The sequence below is a fragment of the Sceloporus occidentalis genome, unplaced genomic scaffold, assembly GCF_023333645.1.
Source record: "Sceloporus occidentalis isolate IW3139 unplaced genomic scaffold, rSceOcc1.0.p SCAF_154, whole genome shotgun sequence".
Classification (NCBI taxonomy): domain Eukaryota; kingdom Metazoa; phylum Chordata; class Lepidosauria; order Squamata; family Phrynosomatidae; genus Sceloporus; species Sceloporus occidentalis.
The window spans coordinates 2092786-2113483 of NW_028317134.1; the positions used below are offsets into that span (position 1 = coordinate 2092786).

The window sequence follows — 20698 nt, forward strand, 5'->3', positions numbered from 1 at the left end:
GCGTGGGTTTTACGAGATATTACAATATGACGCGGGGATGGAATCATCATGCACCCTTTCCTACATTTTTAACATGGCAACTCTCACAAAATAATACCTTCAAGTGGAATTCCTAAATTCTACATATAATTCATGTTCAGTTTAGTACTTCTACTAAATACTCTTCCTGATACATTTAGGAGAAGATGAGTGAAATCAAGTGAACCTATCCAAAAAGATACCAATGAATTAATGAATTATTCTATTATTTACAATTGGTTGAACACTGTCATAAGACTGGTTAATAATTTTCTCTGAAATAGATTACCATATATTTTTTTACTGTTTGGGTACCTTTAATAGATATATTTTCTTATATTTTCCTATATGTCACTTAAATAAAAAATATGTAATACATGTTCACATTGAGCTAATTAGAAGCAGATTACACCATTTACTAGAATTTTAAATTGGCAAAACAGATGTTCCTCCTACTATCTTGATCAGTTGTTTGTGCTCTGAAAATCAGAGACATGACTCCCCCAATATTTGTAACCATGCCACGCAAAAATGTAGTTTCTTCGATTTTTACAGAAACACTGAACATGAACTGTATAGCTATATTATATTATATATATATATATATATATATATATATATATATATATATAATATATTATATATATATATGGGATGAGAATTATGAAGCCATGTTTAAGATTATAACCTGCCACCCTTTTAGAATTTACCAATACCAATGTAGGCATAGACCTCTTGTACATGTTCCCCTTGATCTCGCAGGACCCATATATGTAGATATTAAGAAAATACACACATACGCTGTACATATGTGCATGCATATAGAAGGAGAACCACATAGATGGCTGTTTTTCTTTGGTTGGCACTAATTGAGTAACAAATGCTGATTAATTCACAGAAGTTTAGAATTATTCACTAATTTTCTTTCTTGGATGGCTACTATGACTACTCATCCAAAATTTAGCATATTAATGAAAGGCAAGAAACCCTTTTCAGTTTCTTCAAACAACAGAAATGTTTAACCAGGGGCCGGACTGGGACTGAAAAGCAGCCCTGGAAAAATTTGGAGACCAGCCCCATATAGTTTATCTCACAGTCAAGCTCTTATACCCACACGCACCCCTTATACATACCCGCGTCACACTATTCGCCATTCTTTTTATCTCATTATTTGTATTAAAATGCCAGAAAGCAAAAGTGTTAAAAGGCCCTAATAAATTAAACACATTACACATAATGGGATCAAAACATTTACTACTGCGAACATTTTAGATGAAAAAGTTCCATTTTATTCAGTGGAACAAAACACTGATCACATTATTCTTCACTATAGTCTGGTAAGAAACTTTTATTTCTTTATTAATTCATGTAGACTATTTTTTTCCATATTTAATAAAAGCTATGATTGAGACATGTTTGGTTTTTATTTCCTTTCATTTGACAACCTACCCCCGAGTTATGCACCTCTGCCCCCAGGCTTGCCACTCTGCCCCCCTGATATGCCTTCTAACCCCCTATATGCCACTCTGCCTCCAGAAATGCCTTATACCCCCTATATGCCACTCTGTCCCATGATATGCCTTCTAACCCTCTATATGCCACTCTGCCATATAGGGGGTTAAAAGGCATATCATGGGACAGAGTGGCATATAGGGGGGTATAAGGCATTTCTGGAGGCAGAGTGGCATATAGGGGGACACACTTACATACACACACATGCCGATTTTTTTTGTTTTTAACAAATACAAAAAACATTATACAGTACAAAAAATACATTATTTTACTCACCTTCTACTTCTCTTGACTTCCTGGTAGCTGCACACTGTTCTCCTCTATGCTGACAGGAAGTCACTGACCTGACATCCGGTGCTGCAGCAGTCTGAGTGTGAGGGGGCGGAGCTTCCACCTCACTCTGCTCCCATCACTATGGGGCCATCAGACTGCTGGGAATGTAATCTAAACGGCCGGTGCGTGCTGATGCCGCCGGCCGGAGCTACTTTAACACTTTTTTTTTTACTTATGTGGTAAGCTGGATCGGCTTGCCATATAAAGTAAAAAAAAAAAGTATTAAAGCAGAGGCGGCCGGCGGCATCAGCACGCACCGGCCGTTTAGATTACATTCCCAGCAGTCTAATGGCCGCATACTGATGGGAGCAGCGTGAGGGGTGAAAGGTCAGTGCGAGGGGGCGGAGCTTTCATCCCTCACGCTGCTCCCATCACTAGACGGTCATCGCACACAGCTGCTGGGTGCTGATGCCGGCCGGCCGCATCAGCACCCGCTTTGATTAGATTTCGGGCAGCCTGCGGGGCAATTGCCCCCCTGCCCAGCCCGCCCCTGGCGCCGAGGGAGGCCTTCAATGCCATTTGCAGCCGCTCAGCGGCTGTCTTCAGGGTTAGTCTGCTGGCCGCCCAGCCCACGGACCTGCCGGCCCACCGGGAAATTTCCCGGTATCCCGGTGGGCCAGTCCGGCCCTGTGTTTAACTTAATGTTAATTGTACTTTTGACAGTCGCAAAAGTTCAAATGAATATACAGCCAATAAATAAAAATATCTGACATGGACTATGAGAATATCTATATACCAGTCAATAATCTTAGTTCATTGAAACGCAGTGATTTCACCAAAACGATTTACAAGGAGTGTGTATTGATGAATTGTAAAAAGCAGTGGGCATTGGTTATGTAGATCATATAATGTCTATGGCTTTGGGGAAATATGAGATATTATTCTCACTTCTCACCTGATGCCAGTGTTCAAAGATAAAACTTTAGCTCAAGCAGCTCATGCAATAAAGGGGTCCTAGGGGTTTTTGGGGACATCTTGACAGCATATTGATAAGCGGGCACTTTAATATTGGCCCAAAAAAAAATAATATTCCTATTATTAGTAATTATAGATTTCATAGAGAGACAGCCATTTTCATCCAAAAGAGGACATACCTGTGGAGGAAGCAGCCTTCACCACAGCAATTCTGGGGTCTATTCACTTAAAAGAGAGTTTGCAGGAGAGTTGAATATCACTATGCATTATGATGGGCAAACCTCAGTGAACTTTTCATACAAGGTGTTCTGAGCAGACCCCGCACAATGCATTGGAAATGTGGGAGATTGTTAAAATGATCCTTGGTTCAGCTATACATTATACGGGGCCAACTCAGCCCTTCCTGCAGGAGAAGCTCACTGGGGTTCCCCTAATAATGTTTAGCAATTAAATGTTCAACTCCGTCTTTAGTGAATAGATACCTTTGTGTTTTGCCACTGGGTAGGGTAGGTTGGCACAACAACTAAAGAACTCACCTGGTGCTAGTTCTTGAAAAATCAAAATATAATAATTATAATAAAAAACTCAACCCCCCCCCCCCAAACAATACATTATTTGACTTTATCATAGATAATGCAGAATGTATTTGGAAATGTATTGAATATGCATCGCATAAACACATTTCAAAAATATTAGCGGACACCTAAACAAACACAAGCTTTTAATCATACTATTATGTTCATGATCTGCACTTAGATGGAAAAGCCATGATATCTGTGAATGTAAATATCTATTGGCATGAGTTGTAAATGTAATGTTCTCGGACATATTACATCATTATTATTATTACTTTATTCTGAACACCATGTGTAAAATAACCAGATGACCACAATTCCCTTCCAATTTATACTACTCGCCTCTTGTGATATATTTCTAAGCTTACATTTGGCAGGGTGAGTACGATGGACCAAATTGGCCTTTATACTATCAATATTAAATTGATATAGAAACAAAAAACAATAGTTCACCATCTTAAATGCCATTGAATGAACTTCTTTAATAATATCAGAGGGTTCTAGAGAAGCTTGCAAATGATTATATTATAGGTCCCTCCAGCATTGAAAGGTTAATTGCTTAACTGGAAGGTTGAAATATAGTATCTGACGGCAGACACATCGTATGCGAAGTGATTGATTTTTAAATCTATACAGGGTATCTTTCAATGACACTTTTACCTTGCTTATTAGGTAATTTTCCCTTCTGTGTGGACGCGAGATAAACCTTTACAATAAAATGATGCGGTTTCAAAAACGTTGGCCGTTGGAACTATTGTGTGTATCTGCAGGATGAAGATTCTCAGATGGTATGGTGAGGGTTACTCCGTTAAGCAGCCGCAATATTATTGTTTCATTACATTTTGTTTGTAGAATGCCAAAAATGTTCTTAGTTTTCTTAGAATGTGGGAAAATACAAAATATTACGCAGATTTAACAATAACATGAGCACACAAAAGACATACTGGCGCAATCTGTTAATCTGAATAGAATACACAATATAGAAATCTTAGTTATCTATGCCTCATTGACCATGTTTTGAGATGTTTGGTGTCTAATCAAGGATCCAGTCTGGCTGTTTCTTTGAGTGCAGTAATTATTGGTAAGTTTGATTGCTTGTATGACCTTGGTTGCAAACTTTGCTTTCTTCACTGGTTTGGTACTGGTTTGGTACTCCAGTTGCTCACTTGCCCGAGTTGCGACCCCAGTTTGGTTTTGACTTTCTAAGTTGTTTTAATGTTAACCTGGGCCAATAAAGTAAGTGGCCAACCAGAGGCCTAAGGTAACTATATATTTATATGCATTTTATAAATTATTGCTCCCCCCAATAGTTGTCTTAACATCAGAAATGAAATGTTTAGAAAACCTGTCCGACACAAGTACTGATCTCACACTGAATTGGGACACTACACAGTCTTTGGGTTGTATAAATGGAAAAGAAAAGCACATTTCCATTCAAGTCATTTTCTTCAATAACGATCGATTGCCAACGTAAAAAAACTCAAGTTGTATTGGCAGCTTTATATGTTATTATATGTCTACCACAGCTTATTTTAGCTGGTCTTATCACCAAATGCAATGAGCAAAGTGGTCCAATCACTATTGGTTTCTATGGACCACTTTTAAAACTTTAAATCACTCTTTATAGTGATAAATATCTGCTGTGGATAACCGGGAGCTTCCGTTTTGTTAAAATTTCTCATCGCCCTTCTGACCCTCTAAAAAGCACAAAAGAAAAAAAGGACTGCTTGTTTCTGATCATTGGTGCTTATACTTACACATTTCCACATAAGATGCCAAAACTACCTGTTCAAAAGCCCTAACCACGAGGACAGTGTCATCTATCAACAACAAACTATTTCTACATGGATATAACATTAAACACATTTAATACATTTGTGGTTTTTACTATATATATGTGTGTGTGTGTGTGTGTGTGTGTGTCAACAGTACAGTAAGCATGGTGATTCATTTTGTAAAGAAATGGATTTTATATTTTAGACACATAATTACTATGTATAAATATACTTCTAATGACAGAATGTCTTAATGGGACATTTTAATCTCCCTGACACCTCACTATAGAAGAATACACATTAAAGTATTTTAGAAAATAATACAAATTCTACCACACTTGTTTCTGTAATGTTTATATTATTAAATATGAAATTTTGAAGATTAAATTAGTAAATTACATCATTAAGATTCCATTATAAACCAAAGTATTAAATAAAATTATGAAGGACAATCTTTTTGAAAGGTCTGTAAATTTTAGTAATTTAGATATATTGGGCGAGATCTCACAACGTGCAATCGAACGGTTTTGTGGCGGATATAACCCCAATCAGGACTGACACGTTTAGCCTAATGCTTCCTGCGCGACCAGAGCCTTTTACCCTGTATCCCATGTGGCGATAGCCAGATCTCTGCATTAACTATACATTAAGAAGTGCAAATGACAGGTGGACTTTTCCAGCAAGGTGAGCTACATTGTAATCCATAGGCAACGTGTTGAGTGGAAATTAACCCATTGCTTTGCAATACTTCTGCAATGAATTGCTCAGTGAATACACCCCTTTGGTTATAGCGTACAGAGCTCCTGCTCCCAAGGTACACCAACCGGTATGTAAGCAAAAGATCCCCTAGTGCTGCATGACTTAAGTGACAGGCCTTTGTCCATGAAATGTATGTGTGTAAATACACAAGTGTATTTTCACACAAATTCGGTCCTTTATCGCAACCACCTAGGAGTCTCCAGGTTGGTCTTTGCCCCACTGAAATTGACAATGGCATCACAGTCATGGTCTCACTCACACAGTGGCTCCAGCTTGATTAAGATAACCGTTTCTCTGGAGGTCTAGAGGCACACATTTTATACATTCATTTGGGGAATATTAAAATAAATTTCAACATACTAAACCAATAAAACCTACTGTAACTATTCTTATTCCTTCCTCCAGAGGCTTGGATTTTGTAGAAGGAAAACTCCCGTATTGTAAACAGGGAGTCAAACACACGACCCATCGGGAAAATGATATGACAGACTAGGTTAATCAGTAACAAGAGCATCCATACTATCAGGCCTCAAATTCTGGAGCTTTAATGATCAATCAGTTGAGAAGCAGAACAGTAATCATTTATTTTTGATCCATTGTGTCATGTCAGAGATCAATATATAACGTCAACAAGTGAAAGCAAATAATCAGAAAGCCAGCTAAGTCAAATATTTTTATATCAAGGGCAACCTTAACTCAGATCACTGAGTACAGAGACCGCTTATCCGCAAAGGCTTGGGCAGTAAGTTGGACATGGTCTGGTTAAAGAGAGCTTTTGGATATTCCAGCTTCAGCACAAGCATCTCTATTAAAAAGTCTCATCTCTTATTAGTCAAGAATGCATAGAACAGGGGCGTCCAACCTGCGGCCCTCCAGCTGCTGCAGGACTACATCTCCCATACTCCTCATCCAGCCCCTTAGGTGAAAGAGCATTATAGGAGATGTAGTCCTGCAGCAGGTGGAGGGCCGCAGGTTGGACACCCCTGGCATAGAATTCCTGTTTGAAGCCATTAGGGATTGGAGTTGTACATTAAGCAATAATCCACCGATGACAATTTCTATAATTTTCCGCAGACACTTTGTGTAAGGTGGGTATAAAATGTGTCCACCTCGTCCGACACCCTCAATGTAAATACACATGTAGAAAAAGTGTTAGGATTAATAAATTTCTTTTCCAGAAACAACCATGTAAGACTTCTTTTTCCAAGCCAACTCAACTTTGCTCTATCAGGAAGAAAAAAAACCCATAATAACACAAGGTAGCAGAAGCAGCGAGGGAACCCCGTCTCTTGTTCATTTTGGAAAAAGTTGGGTTTTTAATGTCTACATATTGCTTATTTTAATCTGCAAACAATGTTAGTTTATTGAAGTGTAAGATGTAGGTTTTGGGAAAAGACATACTTTTAACATGGCAATCATTGTATATAACACAAGCATGCAATATGTTTGCCGGCTGTAAGACTTTTCAGGTTCTATGTTTGTTTACTGGCTGTGGGCCGATACCTGTCCGACACGTCATGCGATATTTTCAGAAGAGCTCTATTTTGCGGCTCATGGTTGCGGGTAATATGTTTCCTCATATTTATAGTTTGTGTCTTTCCGTTCTCATTATTCTCAAGAAATATTTTTTCATCATTGATGGCACCAAATGACAGCAAGAAAAGACTCACTTTTACAAGCAGGTGGCAAATTATATTTATTTCTTGTGTCACTTTAGAAAACATGGAAAAATTTAAAAAGATTCTACATGCAACCTAAAATGTTAATATCATGTTAATGGAAACAATTAAACAAAAAAACAAAATTCTATTTGAATGTGTTTAGATGTAAAAACTGTACAATCAGTAATACTTATGCTTGACCAAGATTGTAATAAATGTGAAGTATATTCATTTATTTTTGGAAACTTTTGCTTTCCTTATATAATGTGGCCCCCGAAATGCCTGAAATTTCTTAAATAATACAAAGACACATAAGATATTAAAGTAATGGGGTAATAAACATAAGCTTTTACAGTATTGAATGGATTTTAAGATGGCGTCAATAACCATCTAGAACTGTTCTAACTGGCAATATTAGGGCAGATTTCATTAAATAAAATACAGATCTTTTTGTACACAATATTTAAAAAATAAAACACTATTACAACATCATACATTAAGTCAACATCTATATATATGCTGAGAAAATCTATGATTTCTGTGGGTGTATACATTATAAACCATAAGAAGGTAACAGTTGCTGCTGAGCAGTTGTGAGCATCGCTGTGCCACATAAGAGGCTAAGCAGTTTCAATGCATAGATAATAAGTAAAGCACCGAGCAAGCTTAACCGTGTAATCGTTACAATTCCCCGACTTGTAATATTATGGGGAATAAAAGAAATATTTCATCACATGCAAGGCTTGGGCTCGAAGCATCAGCGTCTCCCAGAGCTCTATTTATTCTTTGCTGCCAGCGGCTTCCGGCTTATCTTTTTTGACTTGTCGTTGTTCTTTTTTGGGGGTTCTGGGTTGGCTTGCATGTGTCTTCCGTAAAGGCTATAAAATAAAAATAAAAAAATGCATCGTTATTAGTCTTTATTAAGAATACTAAGGCATAGTACTTTTGTCTCGACCAGATTCTCAGTACAACCTTAAATCACCACTTTTTGAGCTTCGATAGACACTGTTACATAATTCACATTAAGATCAGACATTAAAAAATGTTGTTGTATCTGTAACTATAACTATGCGCATGCATTCATTACGTGTGGTTATTAAGGGAAAAGTCATGTCATTTCTTTTATGGGGTGGCCGGCAATTCGCTGCCTCTCCCCTCCACGTGAAACGCTGTACAGAACCGCTGCCTCCAACCATTCCTCACATTGGCCCATTTATCAGGCTAGTATGTGTAAGACATATGCCGGCAGGGCTCAATCCCCAACGCCGCTGCGGGGGTAAGAAAGCATTGTAAGCAGTTGACGGCATGCACCCCGCTTCCCGGACATGTGCTTTGCTTACTCAGGTGCAATCACTGATGCATGGAACATAAAACGACATGATTGCATCACACAAGACACACTAATATATTTTGCAATCAACAAACAAAAAAAAATGTATTAAATTTGCTTGTCAATCAACACAGAGTTCTCGTAGGCTACAGGCGGCCAAATGCACAAAACGCTCTGAGGCAGAGAAATACTGAACATATTTACAGAGCAGGGAGCATAAAGTTTAGCCAGAAAACCCAAGGGCTTGAGAACCGCTGTCACAATATTCCCCAGCACCCCCGTATGATTGATTGTAGAAGGACTGCAACCCACACATCAATGCCACATTAATAAGTACTACCGATTAGATGGATGACAAAGTACTCTACAATTAGAACGTGCGGCACTTAGGGCAGCGCCGGATACGATGTACCTTCTCCTGGCAATAGAAAAAGGGCAACATCACGCATACCATCTTGAAGAATAAAAGCACACTAAACGCAGTCAGCTTTTAATATAAGAAAATATTAGTGATAAAGGCAAACCTGGCACCTACAAATGTTTAGTATCATGGTGTGCTCTTCATACCTTTCTCCTCTGCTTAAAACATAATATTCCCCCAAATCCACTCCGTTCTACTGACTGGCTGACCATACAGGGTTATTTAAAAAAACATCTCTGTACGAATTTGTAGTGATATGCAAAAAGATCACCTTACGTTCATTATGAAGCACCTTTCTCGTTAAACACATAAGACTTCTGCTGGGGGATGCAGGGGATACTACAGAAAAGTCTAAGTGGAAGGCGCAGTGTGAGGCTACGCATGAAAGATGTAGCTGGCCTACTGAGCCCAGTTTTCCTGGTTTGGTACTCAAACCAACCAAATGTTAAACAACATAGGAAAATTTGCACATTTGGTTTCGGTGCCCTGCCTACAGATGGCAACCGGGGTTTACTTTTATTTATATGTTTAAAGACAGGTAAGGTCATCTCAGGAGCTGAATGACAGCCTCCCTTAAGCTACAGAAACGTAGCAATTCAGTCTAGTGAGCGTGGAGAACGGATAGCTGGCACTCAAATGGTTAAACCCATTTCTAATAAAAAAAAACCATTTTATTTGTGCTACATGTATTTCTGGAGCTTAGACAAAGGTGTGCTGGCGCCTCACAGCCCCATTATGTCCCTATAACAGCTGCAGTAAGGGTTAACTTTGAGGTCTACTTTAATATTTGGAAAGCTGAGCGCAGGTACCCAGTTCTCAAGAATAAATAATTAAGAATAAATAGGAAGAGTATCAAGTTTATTACAAAACGGAGCACACCATCTGTGAAATCATAAATGACAAAGGATGTAAACACTCGAAAAAAGCTGCACACAATTAGACATGCTAGATCGCGAACGCACACTTACCCAGGCACTCGGGTGTTTTGGCAACTGTTTCATAGCTTCTCACTTTGTTTGTATTGTTCTCGCAATAATTGAAAAACTTTGAAAAGACATTCTGCTGCATGATATCTTTATTAAGGATTTAACCCTTCTGGCGCTTAAAGGAAAACTTGTTCATCATGTGCACCCTAATGCCGACCCACCATTAAGTGAATGTGCCCCTCAGTATCAATATGAATGTTCTCTATGCGTTTGCACCGTCTCTGCTCACCAGCTCCACTGACGGCTTTTGTGAGGTTCTCAGGGGGCTCGAACCCCCCCCAGGGATGTGCAACAGAGTTCTTTCTTACCAGTGTCGGGCTGCTTTTAACCAGGTCTAATAACTAAGAACCAAGGGGGCGATGGGTACGTTAATACGCAGTCTTTATTGGTGAGTCTGCATAGGACATTAAACTGTCTTTATAAACTGCTAAAGGGTCACTTCATCCATCATATGCATACCTGGGAACTTCTGGGCTCCAGGATCCTTCCCTTGCGGGACGCAGCCAGGACCGCCCGCTGACGTCGGTGGGAGTTCCCGCGACCCGGAGGATCCTGGTCTTGAGAGTTCCCAGCTATGATCATATGGACTTTGTATATGAAAGCTGTGTAGCACATTTCAAATTCTGTGGTGTTCCTTTTGCAAATGCATGCAGGTCTATGCAGACACCTGTGCGCATGAACTGCCATCCAATAGGAAGAGATGTATCCTATACAATTTAAATTACTGATAAAGACGGTCTGATTGTTTTTCTGCTTTTTAATATTTCATTACTACTCGAGGACAACCCACATCTGGGGAGATTAAACAGTCCCTTTAAGAAAATAAAAGGCCACATATTTTATTTATCGCATGGAAGTGTTAAGTGGGCTGTTAACCTAGAGCCGCTATTATGCCTTTAAGACAACTGCCAGTCCATGACAGCGTGTGAAAAAATAATGTGAGATTAAAGGGTCTGAAACTACTTGAATATCATATTTCTATGACATAACAAGACTAATGGGCAAGAAAAATACAAATAACATGTCAAGCCCTTACTTCTAATTATGAATTTCTGCTCTTTAAGATCTATTTTTCTCAGCTGTAATTAAAAGCTTAGTTCTGATGCTTTGGCTACTCTTCAGTGTCCCGCACACCAGCGACGGTCATGGAACAGAATGCAGATTCAAGAGTTTACACTCGCTAAGAAGTGAGTTTTAGGTAAACGAATTTGAGATTAATAATTTAATCTGATTTAACTACACATTACATTTCTAACTGGCCTAGCACATGGCTTCATGGTGATGAGTGCTAACACCACCCCGAATAAGGACCCTCTCATATACTATTGTTATAAAAGAGGCAAGATAGGAGGTTAACATGGTCCCCCTTTATCCCATCTCTTTACTGAACCCAGAGAAGAAGCACCTGCTTGAAGGTTGGCTAAGACATATTTTTGCCCTATAACCTTTTCTGTGTCTGAGGGCCCTGGATGGAGTCAGCTGGCCATGGTATTTATTATGGAGGGCCAAGTTGCACTTGTCGTAAGAGGAACTCGCCACAGTCCTCCCTTCACAATCCTGCCACAAAATAAAGCTGGTAACATAAAATGTTTCAACATATGACCATACCTGGGAATGTTCTAAGTGAGCGGATCCAAGACTCTTTAAATATTAACCCTGTAGTGTCCCATCATGCATTAGCGACACATCAAACCATGGAAACCATGACTTGTCATTACTTAACAATACACTTAACATGCATTCAAACAGATACCAATCATGACATACTGGTGGCAAAATCACTAATTAGAAGTCCTACATATCATCAATGTAGATCATAAATGAGGCAGCTCCAGACTGTGTGACCTGGAGATTTTTCCTTCACCCAGAGGTTAAAGCAAAAACCCTGAAAGTTCCTAGATATACTTATGACACTTAAATGTTTTGCGGATAAATCCCAAAACGATTACTGACACAGACTACGGTAAACCATTAACACCAAAACAGAATGTACATTACAAACCAACTAAGTTGCTTGGCGTTTCAGTTCATGTACGCCTTTTGGTTTTTGATGCCGGCCAACTTCATGCTATGCTTACAAAATGATCAACAATTAATCAAACCGAAAAGAGCTGGGCTCGTCAGCTACCCCACCGGAGGTAACAAATGAGAACACTGTGGATACCATGGACGACTAACAAAATCATGGAAGAAAGCTGCTCGTTAAACTTCATCATACTGTCGCCTTTAATGGTTACTTTACTTAATAAAAATTCCCAGAGCTGTAACGGGGATATTACCAGGTTCCTGCTTATGTATCAGAAGGTCTACGCTGTCACTGGCAAGCATGCTGTTCATAAAGGTACAATCCCTGGAGAACGGAGTGAATTTAGCTTCCACGTAACAAATGTGGGAGGAATCAATACCCGCCGCTTGCTTCATTACTTAACCATTTAAGAAAATAGGCCATTCTTCCGAATTAAACGACAGTGCTTAATGCTGTAATTTCCCATGTACGATTTTGTTTTTCTATGTTATACTGGGCGGCGAGGACCTCGGAAAATTACCTTTAATAGATCAAGACTAATATCAGAACAGAATTTCCCGAGTCATTTGAAATGAAATGTGACAGCGATTTCATGCTGATTTTGAAACAAACTATAGCCTATAAGTTTATATGCTTGAAAGAACACATTCTATTATTTTCCTTAAAAAAAAAAAAAGAAAGAAAGAAAATATTTAAAAAGTCTACTATATATACAGAGAACTTTTACCTGTGCAACATATGCTTATTGCTTTCCAAGATTGAGAAGACTCCTAGAAAATCATTTTAAGAAGATAAAAGCTTTAGGGGGGACATATTCTAGAACAATAGAGCATATGTGACAACGAGTGAAATACAGACAGTCCACTTACAATCCTAGTATCTAACTTAGGCCGAAAACAATAAAGGTGATTTTAAACTTCTAGAGGAAGCCTTTACGGACTCATATTGGTTACTTTAAGGCCACATAAAGAGTACCCCTACCTCACTCCAAAACACTACTAAGCAATTTAAAGGGGCTCATGAAGTATTTGCAAGTCTATGATCTCTCTCTCTCCCTATTATATATAATATATATATATATATATATATATATATATATATATATATATATATATATATATAGTAGAGATACTTATTCCATCTGTTAAGGGATTAAGCAATTCTGGAACATATGCATAAATATATATATATATTTTTATGCATATGTTCCAGAATTGTTTAACCCCTTAAGGACAACGGGTTATCCTCAAACCCATAAAGGACAATGCATTGTGAGCCGTACATGTACGGGCTTTATCGTGAAGGGTTTAACACCTTCAAAACGTAAACAAACACCCCGTACATGCAAACACGGTATACCAGTAACAATTCCAAGCGTTCAATGCCAACACCCTTTTCTAATAGATTACAATCTTTTGTAGAAGTATGTCCAGTAAATGCATTTAAATGGCTAAAAAGAAACACTGTTGTTTTAGGGGGTGTGGCTGGGGTGTGTGGTTAGGGGTGGGGCTTTAACTATACCTTTGATGCGACTTTGTGACCTCCATATAGTTATGTAAGTAAAAGGCTTTTAGAAGAAGAATAATGCAATTTATTTACATCATTTATTTTATCTTTGCTGTTCCTAGGTCTGTAGAACACCTGGATAAACTCACCGATGGGCCAAGTGGTTCTTATCTGCAATCAAAGTTTATGTTCTCATATCCACCAAACATTTTGAGATAATGGAAAAGGGGGACATCGGGGAGAAGAGCGGCATTAGGGCCGTATATAAATGTGTACATGCATCTGAGCTGTCAGCGATCGTTTTATGTATTGTGCTATGTATGTGTTGCTAGTAAGTATGATTTTAATGTGTGATCTGCATTTTCTTGGAAAGTCTACTTTTTTAAACAAGTTAATTTAAGCTCCTTGCCTGCATGACAGACATAGAATCATATAATTTTATAGCAGATAAGATCCGTTCAGCCCATCTAGTCTGCCCATTTTACTGATGTAGACACTCAGACCTTTATCAGTCCTTGATCTCAGCTCAGATTCAGGATAGCTTTATGTCTACCCCATGCATGTTTAACCCCTTCGAGACAAAGGCTGATTTTACTTTTTGTACCCTTTGTGACAATGGCCTTTTTAACATTTCTGCGCTGCTTGTGTTTAGCTGTAATTTTCTTCTTTCCCGTTTACTGAACCCACACACATTAGATATTGTTTTTTTCAGGACAAGAAGGGCTTTCTTTAGATGACATTGTTTTGATTGTATCTTATTATTTACTATTAAAAAAATTATAAAATATGGTGAAAAATGTAGAAAAAAATGACTGTTTCTAACTTTTAGTTGAAAAATCTTTTACTCATCTATAAAAGGTAATGAAAAAACCTGCTAAATAGATTCTACTATTTGTCCTGAGTTTAGAAATACCCAATGTTTTTATGTTTTTTTGCTTTTTTCTACCCATTATGGGGCAATAAGTACAGGTAGCGTTTTGCTATTTCAAAGCCATTTTTTCCAAATCTGGTAATTCTTCCCCCCATGTGCCATTTCGGGTATCTTTGAACCCGGCCAATGCAGTTTACCCCATCAAGTCATATATTTTTGAAAACTAGACAGCCCAGGGTATTCCAAATGTAGTATTTTAACTCTTTCCATGCACCATATCTACCACCAGTCTTTGTCAAACTTTATGGTAGTCATTTTTTTGCATTTGTTTTGTCATACACATTTTACTTCAGGTATGAATTAAAATGTTCTAGTTTATGTCACTATCACAAAACACCCCAATATGTGTTCAGCAACATCTCCTGAGCGCAGCGATACCCCACATGAATGATTTTGCCTGGCTGTTTGGGGGCAAAAGGGCCACATTTGGGGCATGCGCATTTTTCAATGTTGAACTTTGGCATTTGGGGATCCACTGCCCATGCCCTATTTGGTACATCTTTGAGCCGGGCCATTTCAGTGTGCCCAATAAACCCATATATTTTTGAAAACTAGACACCCCAGGGTATTTCAAATGCTAGTATTTTAACTCTTTCCATGCACCATATCTACCACCAGTCTTTGTCAAACTTTGTGGTAGTCATTTTTTTGCATTTGGTTTTCCACACACATTTTAATTCAGGTATGAATTAAAATGTTCTCGTATATGTCACTATCACAAAACACCCCAATATGTGTTCAGCAACATCTCCCGAGTACAGCGATACCTCACATGAATGATTTTGCCTGGCTGTTTTGGGGCAAAAGGGCCACATTTGGGGCATGCGCTTTTTTCAATGTTGAACTTTGGCATTTGGGATCCACTGCCCATGCCCTATTTGGTACATCTTTGAGCCAGGCCATTTCAGTGTGCCCAACAAAACCATATATTTTTCAAAACTAGACACCACAGGGTATTTTAAATGCTGGTATTTTAACTCTTTGCATGCACATATTTTACCACCAGCATTTTTTCAAAGTTTGCAGTAATATTTTTGTGTGTGTATTTTTCCCACACACACCTACTTTATGTATGAATTTACAGCTCCTGGTATATGCCGCTGTCACACGACACCCCATAATGTGTTCAGCAACATCTCCTGAGTGCAGTGATACCCCACATGAATGATTTTGCCTGGCTGTTTGGGGACAAAAGGGCCACATTTGGGGCATGCGCATTTTTCAATGTTGAACTTTGGCATTGGTGTGTCATTTTTTGGGGGAACTAAAAGGCCACATTTGGTACGTGTGCATTTTTCTAATTGGAAATTAGATGTGTGGCCATCCTTCCCCCCGTGTTAATTGGGACGTTGTTGAACCTGGCCCATTCAATTTACCCCATCAAATCATACATTTTTTAAAAGTAGACACCCCACGGGCATTTAATATGCCAGTATTTTAACTCTTTCCATGCGAGAATTGTTTTAAGCTAATATGCTAATTTTAGGACTTGCTCACAAAAATATATTTTTTATATATATATATATTTTTTTTTTATTTTTTTTCAAAAAAAAATTTAACATTTTTTTTCAACTTGGAGGTTCCCCTGATAGTGACATCAGTGGGAAATGATTTTTACATTTTACTGTTTTTTTACTATTTTTTTCTAATTATTATTAATTTTATTTTATTTTTTAATTTATTTTTACTAATCACACTGTGATTAGAAAGCTGGGCTCCATTGACTTGCATGGTGAATGCAGTACCTGTATTCAACCTGCAAGTGGAGCCAAAGTTCTCTAGATGGTCTGGACTATCTAGCGAACTTTTAAAATTTGTGGTTCCTGTTACAGGACGGCGGCCATCTTCCTTGATGGCGAAGATTGCCGGCAGCTGCGGCTGTGACCGCTCTCCGGAGCGGTCACAGCCCATCAAAAGGTTAGTGTTTGGTGTCGCTGGATGCCTCCTGATCGAGGCATTCCAGCGACACCATTTAAGTTTAGGAGGCGATCGTCGATCGCCTCCTAAACGCTTTTAAAACGGGCGTCCGTCGCCATACAAAGTATGGCGGATGTTGACGCCCCGTGGAGGGGCCAGAGATGGCCCCTTCGTGCCGATCGCGGCGTTGCTGAATGCCTCGAGGTCGAGGCATTCAGCAACGCTTTTTGGGTGCAGAAAGCGATAGTAGATCGCTTTCTGCACCCGTTTAAAGACGTGCCGGTCCTGGCACGTCAATTGTCGTAAAGCACATGCTTTTCCGTGCCGTGCCAGGACCGGCAATTGTCATTAAGGGGTTAAATACCCTGACTGTATTAGCCTCTACCACCATCTCAATAAAGCAATACTTTCTTACTTTTCAGATAAGCCTATGACCTTCTAGTTGTAGATTTTGACCTCTTGTTCTAACATTTCTCCTCTTTTTATATAAACTTCGCTCTTGTACTGTGTTAAATCTCTAAGTATTTAAATGCTTCTCTCACATCTCCCCTTTCATCTTTTTTTGATAAGTGTTATCCTGCAAACCATTCACCATTTCAGCAGCCTGCCTCCGAAGCCGACAGTATATATGTATTAAAAAAAAAAAGAAGAAGAAATCTATGGTGTTTTCTGTTTGGAATTGGCACCGAGTTCATGAAGACTTCTCTAGGGGATAAAGAAAGAAGTGGAGGGAAGTAGGAGTGTATCTGCTTAAACATTACAGCAAGAATGCCCAAAGTGTGCACAAATAATAGATTTTTAGCAACCTTCCCCCCTCTTTATTCCACAAGCCACCAAAAGACTCATGTATTTTCTTTACATTTTAAAAGGCTGCGGTTTTGCACAGTTAGAAGTCACACAAGCGATAACGCACATGTATCATCACTCAGAATCACAGGCTGATCACTATACAATGCACATGGATGACAGCTCACCGTAGATGCGCATCTTTCTCCCAGTGTATACATTTACCAGCAATTCTGTTAGTATAATGCATAAATCACACGGCAGCTTCATAAACCTGTCAGCAAAGATTTGGCAGACAGACATATTGAAAGTGGAAAACCTAGAAGTCATATAACTGGTTATGGTGTGTATCCTTTCCTTAATAAATACCATCTTAGTGATCTAAGAGAAAAGTAACTTTTTTATAATCTTAAATTTGTGTGTGTGTGTGTGTATGTATGTATGTATGTATGTATGTATGTATGTATGTATGTATGTATGTATATGTGTGTCTTTTTCTTAAGCCACAGACAACAAAAACATTTTTCTCCAAGGAAATTTTGACAGCCAACATTGTTGATTGATGAAGGGCATAAGGAAAATTACCGTATTTGCTCGATTATAAGACGACCCTGATTATAAGACGACCCCCCAAAATCTGAATATTAATTTAGGAAAAAAAAGAAAAAACCTGAATATAAGACGACCCTATAGGAAAAAAAGTTACCAGTAAATGTTAATTCATGTAAACTATTTTTTTTTAAGTAAAAGCTATGATTGAGAAAAATATTTTTTTTGTTTTTATTTCCTTGTATTTTCCAACCTGTCCCCCAGTTACGCACATCTGCCCCCAGGCTTGCCACTCCAATATGGCACTGTGGCCCATGATATGCCTTTTAACCCTCTATATGCCACTGTGCCCCATGATATGCCTTTTAACCCCCTATGTGCCACTCTGCCTCCAGAAATGCCTTATACCCCTATATGCCACACTTACCGGGGCTTCCAATTTCCTGCTGTATACCGGGGCAGCAGTCTTCCTTCTGTCTCCCCCCCATTTAACACTCCCCCCCCCCACCACCACACACACTTACCGGTGCTTCCAATTTCCTGCTGTATACCGGGGCAGCAGTCTTCCTTCTGTCTCCCGCTGCAGCCGGAAGGAGGTGTGGCTAGCAGCGGGGGTTGTCTGCGTCCATCGCGCAGACCTTCCCCGGCTGTCAGAGATCAGAGTTCCCCGCACCGGTGCGTCGATGGACGCAGACAACCCCCGCTGCTAGCCACACCTCCTTCCGGCTGCAGCGTAAGTTGTCTACGCGGATCGCGTGGACGTCAACCCGCTGCCCCGGTATACAGCAGGAAATTGGAAGCACCGGTAAGTGTGTGTGGGGTGGGGTGGGGTGGGGGGGGGGAGACAGAAGGATCCAGGTCCCCTGCACCGGTGCGGGGGATCTGGATCTTAGTCTCATAGTCAGACCTCTATTTGAGGTCGGATTATAAGACGACCCCGATTAGAAGACGAGGGGTATTTTTCAGAGCATTTGCTCTGAAAAAAACCTCGTCTTATAATCGAGCAAATACGGTACTAAACTGAATACCAAGCATTATAAGAAACAGTGGCATGTAAATGTATTTGTTTCACATTATGGTTTGGACCCACTCAAACCTTGATGAATGAAGTAGTATAAAAGGTATGTGGAATTTCGATTAACAACAAAAATTTAGCATCAGCCACCTCCAGTACGCAGCTGCAAAAGAGGGCTGAGCTGTCCGTACATAATGCAAAGCTACCTACGTGAGAGAAAAAGAAATGTCCCTCTTCTGGGTATTCATTATACAGTAATAAAAAAAACATTAAAATAATTACAAAATAATTGAAAAAAAAATAAGTCTTCATCCTATGCAGTTGTGACATTAACATACAGAGACCTATATCTTCTTGGAACTGCATATTTACCAAATTTGTTAAAATTTTCTTTCCACAGAAACACGGTACAGTTTTCTACTATGCAGTTTCACTCAAAAACCATTGCATAAACTACCAATCAGCATCACATGCAAAATATATTATACATATAAAATAAAAAAATATCATCTTTTTCAGCACTGGTGCACAAACATAAATAACAGTATGAGAGCGCAAAACGATACCTATAATACCATTGTGATCGCACATTAGGTAAGTCAGGCATATGGAACACGCAGAGATGGAAATTCTACAATATGTAACACTTTTGTTTTCCAGAGAAATGAACTTACTACTCATTTCTACATAGAGTGACAGGTGCAGAATGCTGGCTTTACCGGGTACACTCCAAAACAGGCAATATTTGCCAGTAATAGGACAGATGAAACGTGTGTGCGTACATAAATAAGGAGCAGAACATATACGAAGACTTCAACTGCCTTAACCGGGGTCACGAGCGCTGTGCTTTAATCTTCACTATATAAAATGGTTTATAGCTAGATTACTATTGCCTTCACATGGGCAAAAAACCCGGCAAACATATATGTTTAAAAATAACACTGTACTGAAAAACTATATAAAATATGTGGCTGTAAACGTTTCCTATATTCTCACCATACAGTAACTAATGCAATAGCTGGATCCTTGATCTGTCATCTCCTGATAGATGAGCATAGATAGCCAAAACCTGAGCATAAAACTTTATTGCTGGAGACATTTTCATCTGCAGTGCTCTCCAGGGACTAAATATGTCAAACAGCTTCATTCTGCATGAACGTTAGGTGACAATATTAACAGAATAAATGATACATATCACGAGTGATTGCAAAGATATTAAGATGCTTCACACATACATGAGCTTTGTGTGTGTGTGTATATATATACACATATACACACACTGTCTTAAAGTATTATCTGATTTCATCTAAGTTACAATAATAACTAAACACAATCTGTTTTAAGTAATACCCACAAATTATGGTATGTCCATATTGAATACCTCATTGAATCATTCACAGTGTGGTTTGGAAAAAGTATGTGAGCCTCTAGGCTAATCACTTCAACAAAAGCTAATTGGAGTCAGGAGTTAGCAAACCTGGAGTCCAATCCATGAAATGAGTTTGGATGTGTGTTTTAGCGCTACTTTGACATAAAAAAAAACCACAAACACACAAACATTCTGAGTTTGCCATTCTCAAGAACCATCCACTGATATGAATTATGCCCCACAAAATAGAAATCTTAGAAGACCTACAATCAAGAAATGTTGATTTGCATATAGCTGGAAAGGGTTACAAAGTA

At 38.9% G+C, this 20698-nt stretch overlaps 1 protein-coding gene across 1 annotated transcript in view; it reads right to left on the minus strand.

Annotated features, from left to right (window-relative positions):
* Positions 1-8323: 8323 nt before the first annotated feature.
* Positions 8324-20698, minus strand: part of LOC149280573 (ras suppressor protein 1-like) — a 55336-nt gene continuing 42961 nt past the window's right edge. The window contains exon 8 of the mRNA XM_089500392.1: positions 8324-8426. Within this exon, the coding sequence (XP_089356518.1) occupies positions 8324-8426 (103 nt within the window). The remainder of the gene's footprint in view (positions 8427-20698) is intronic.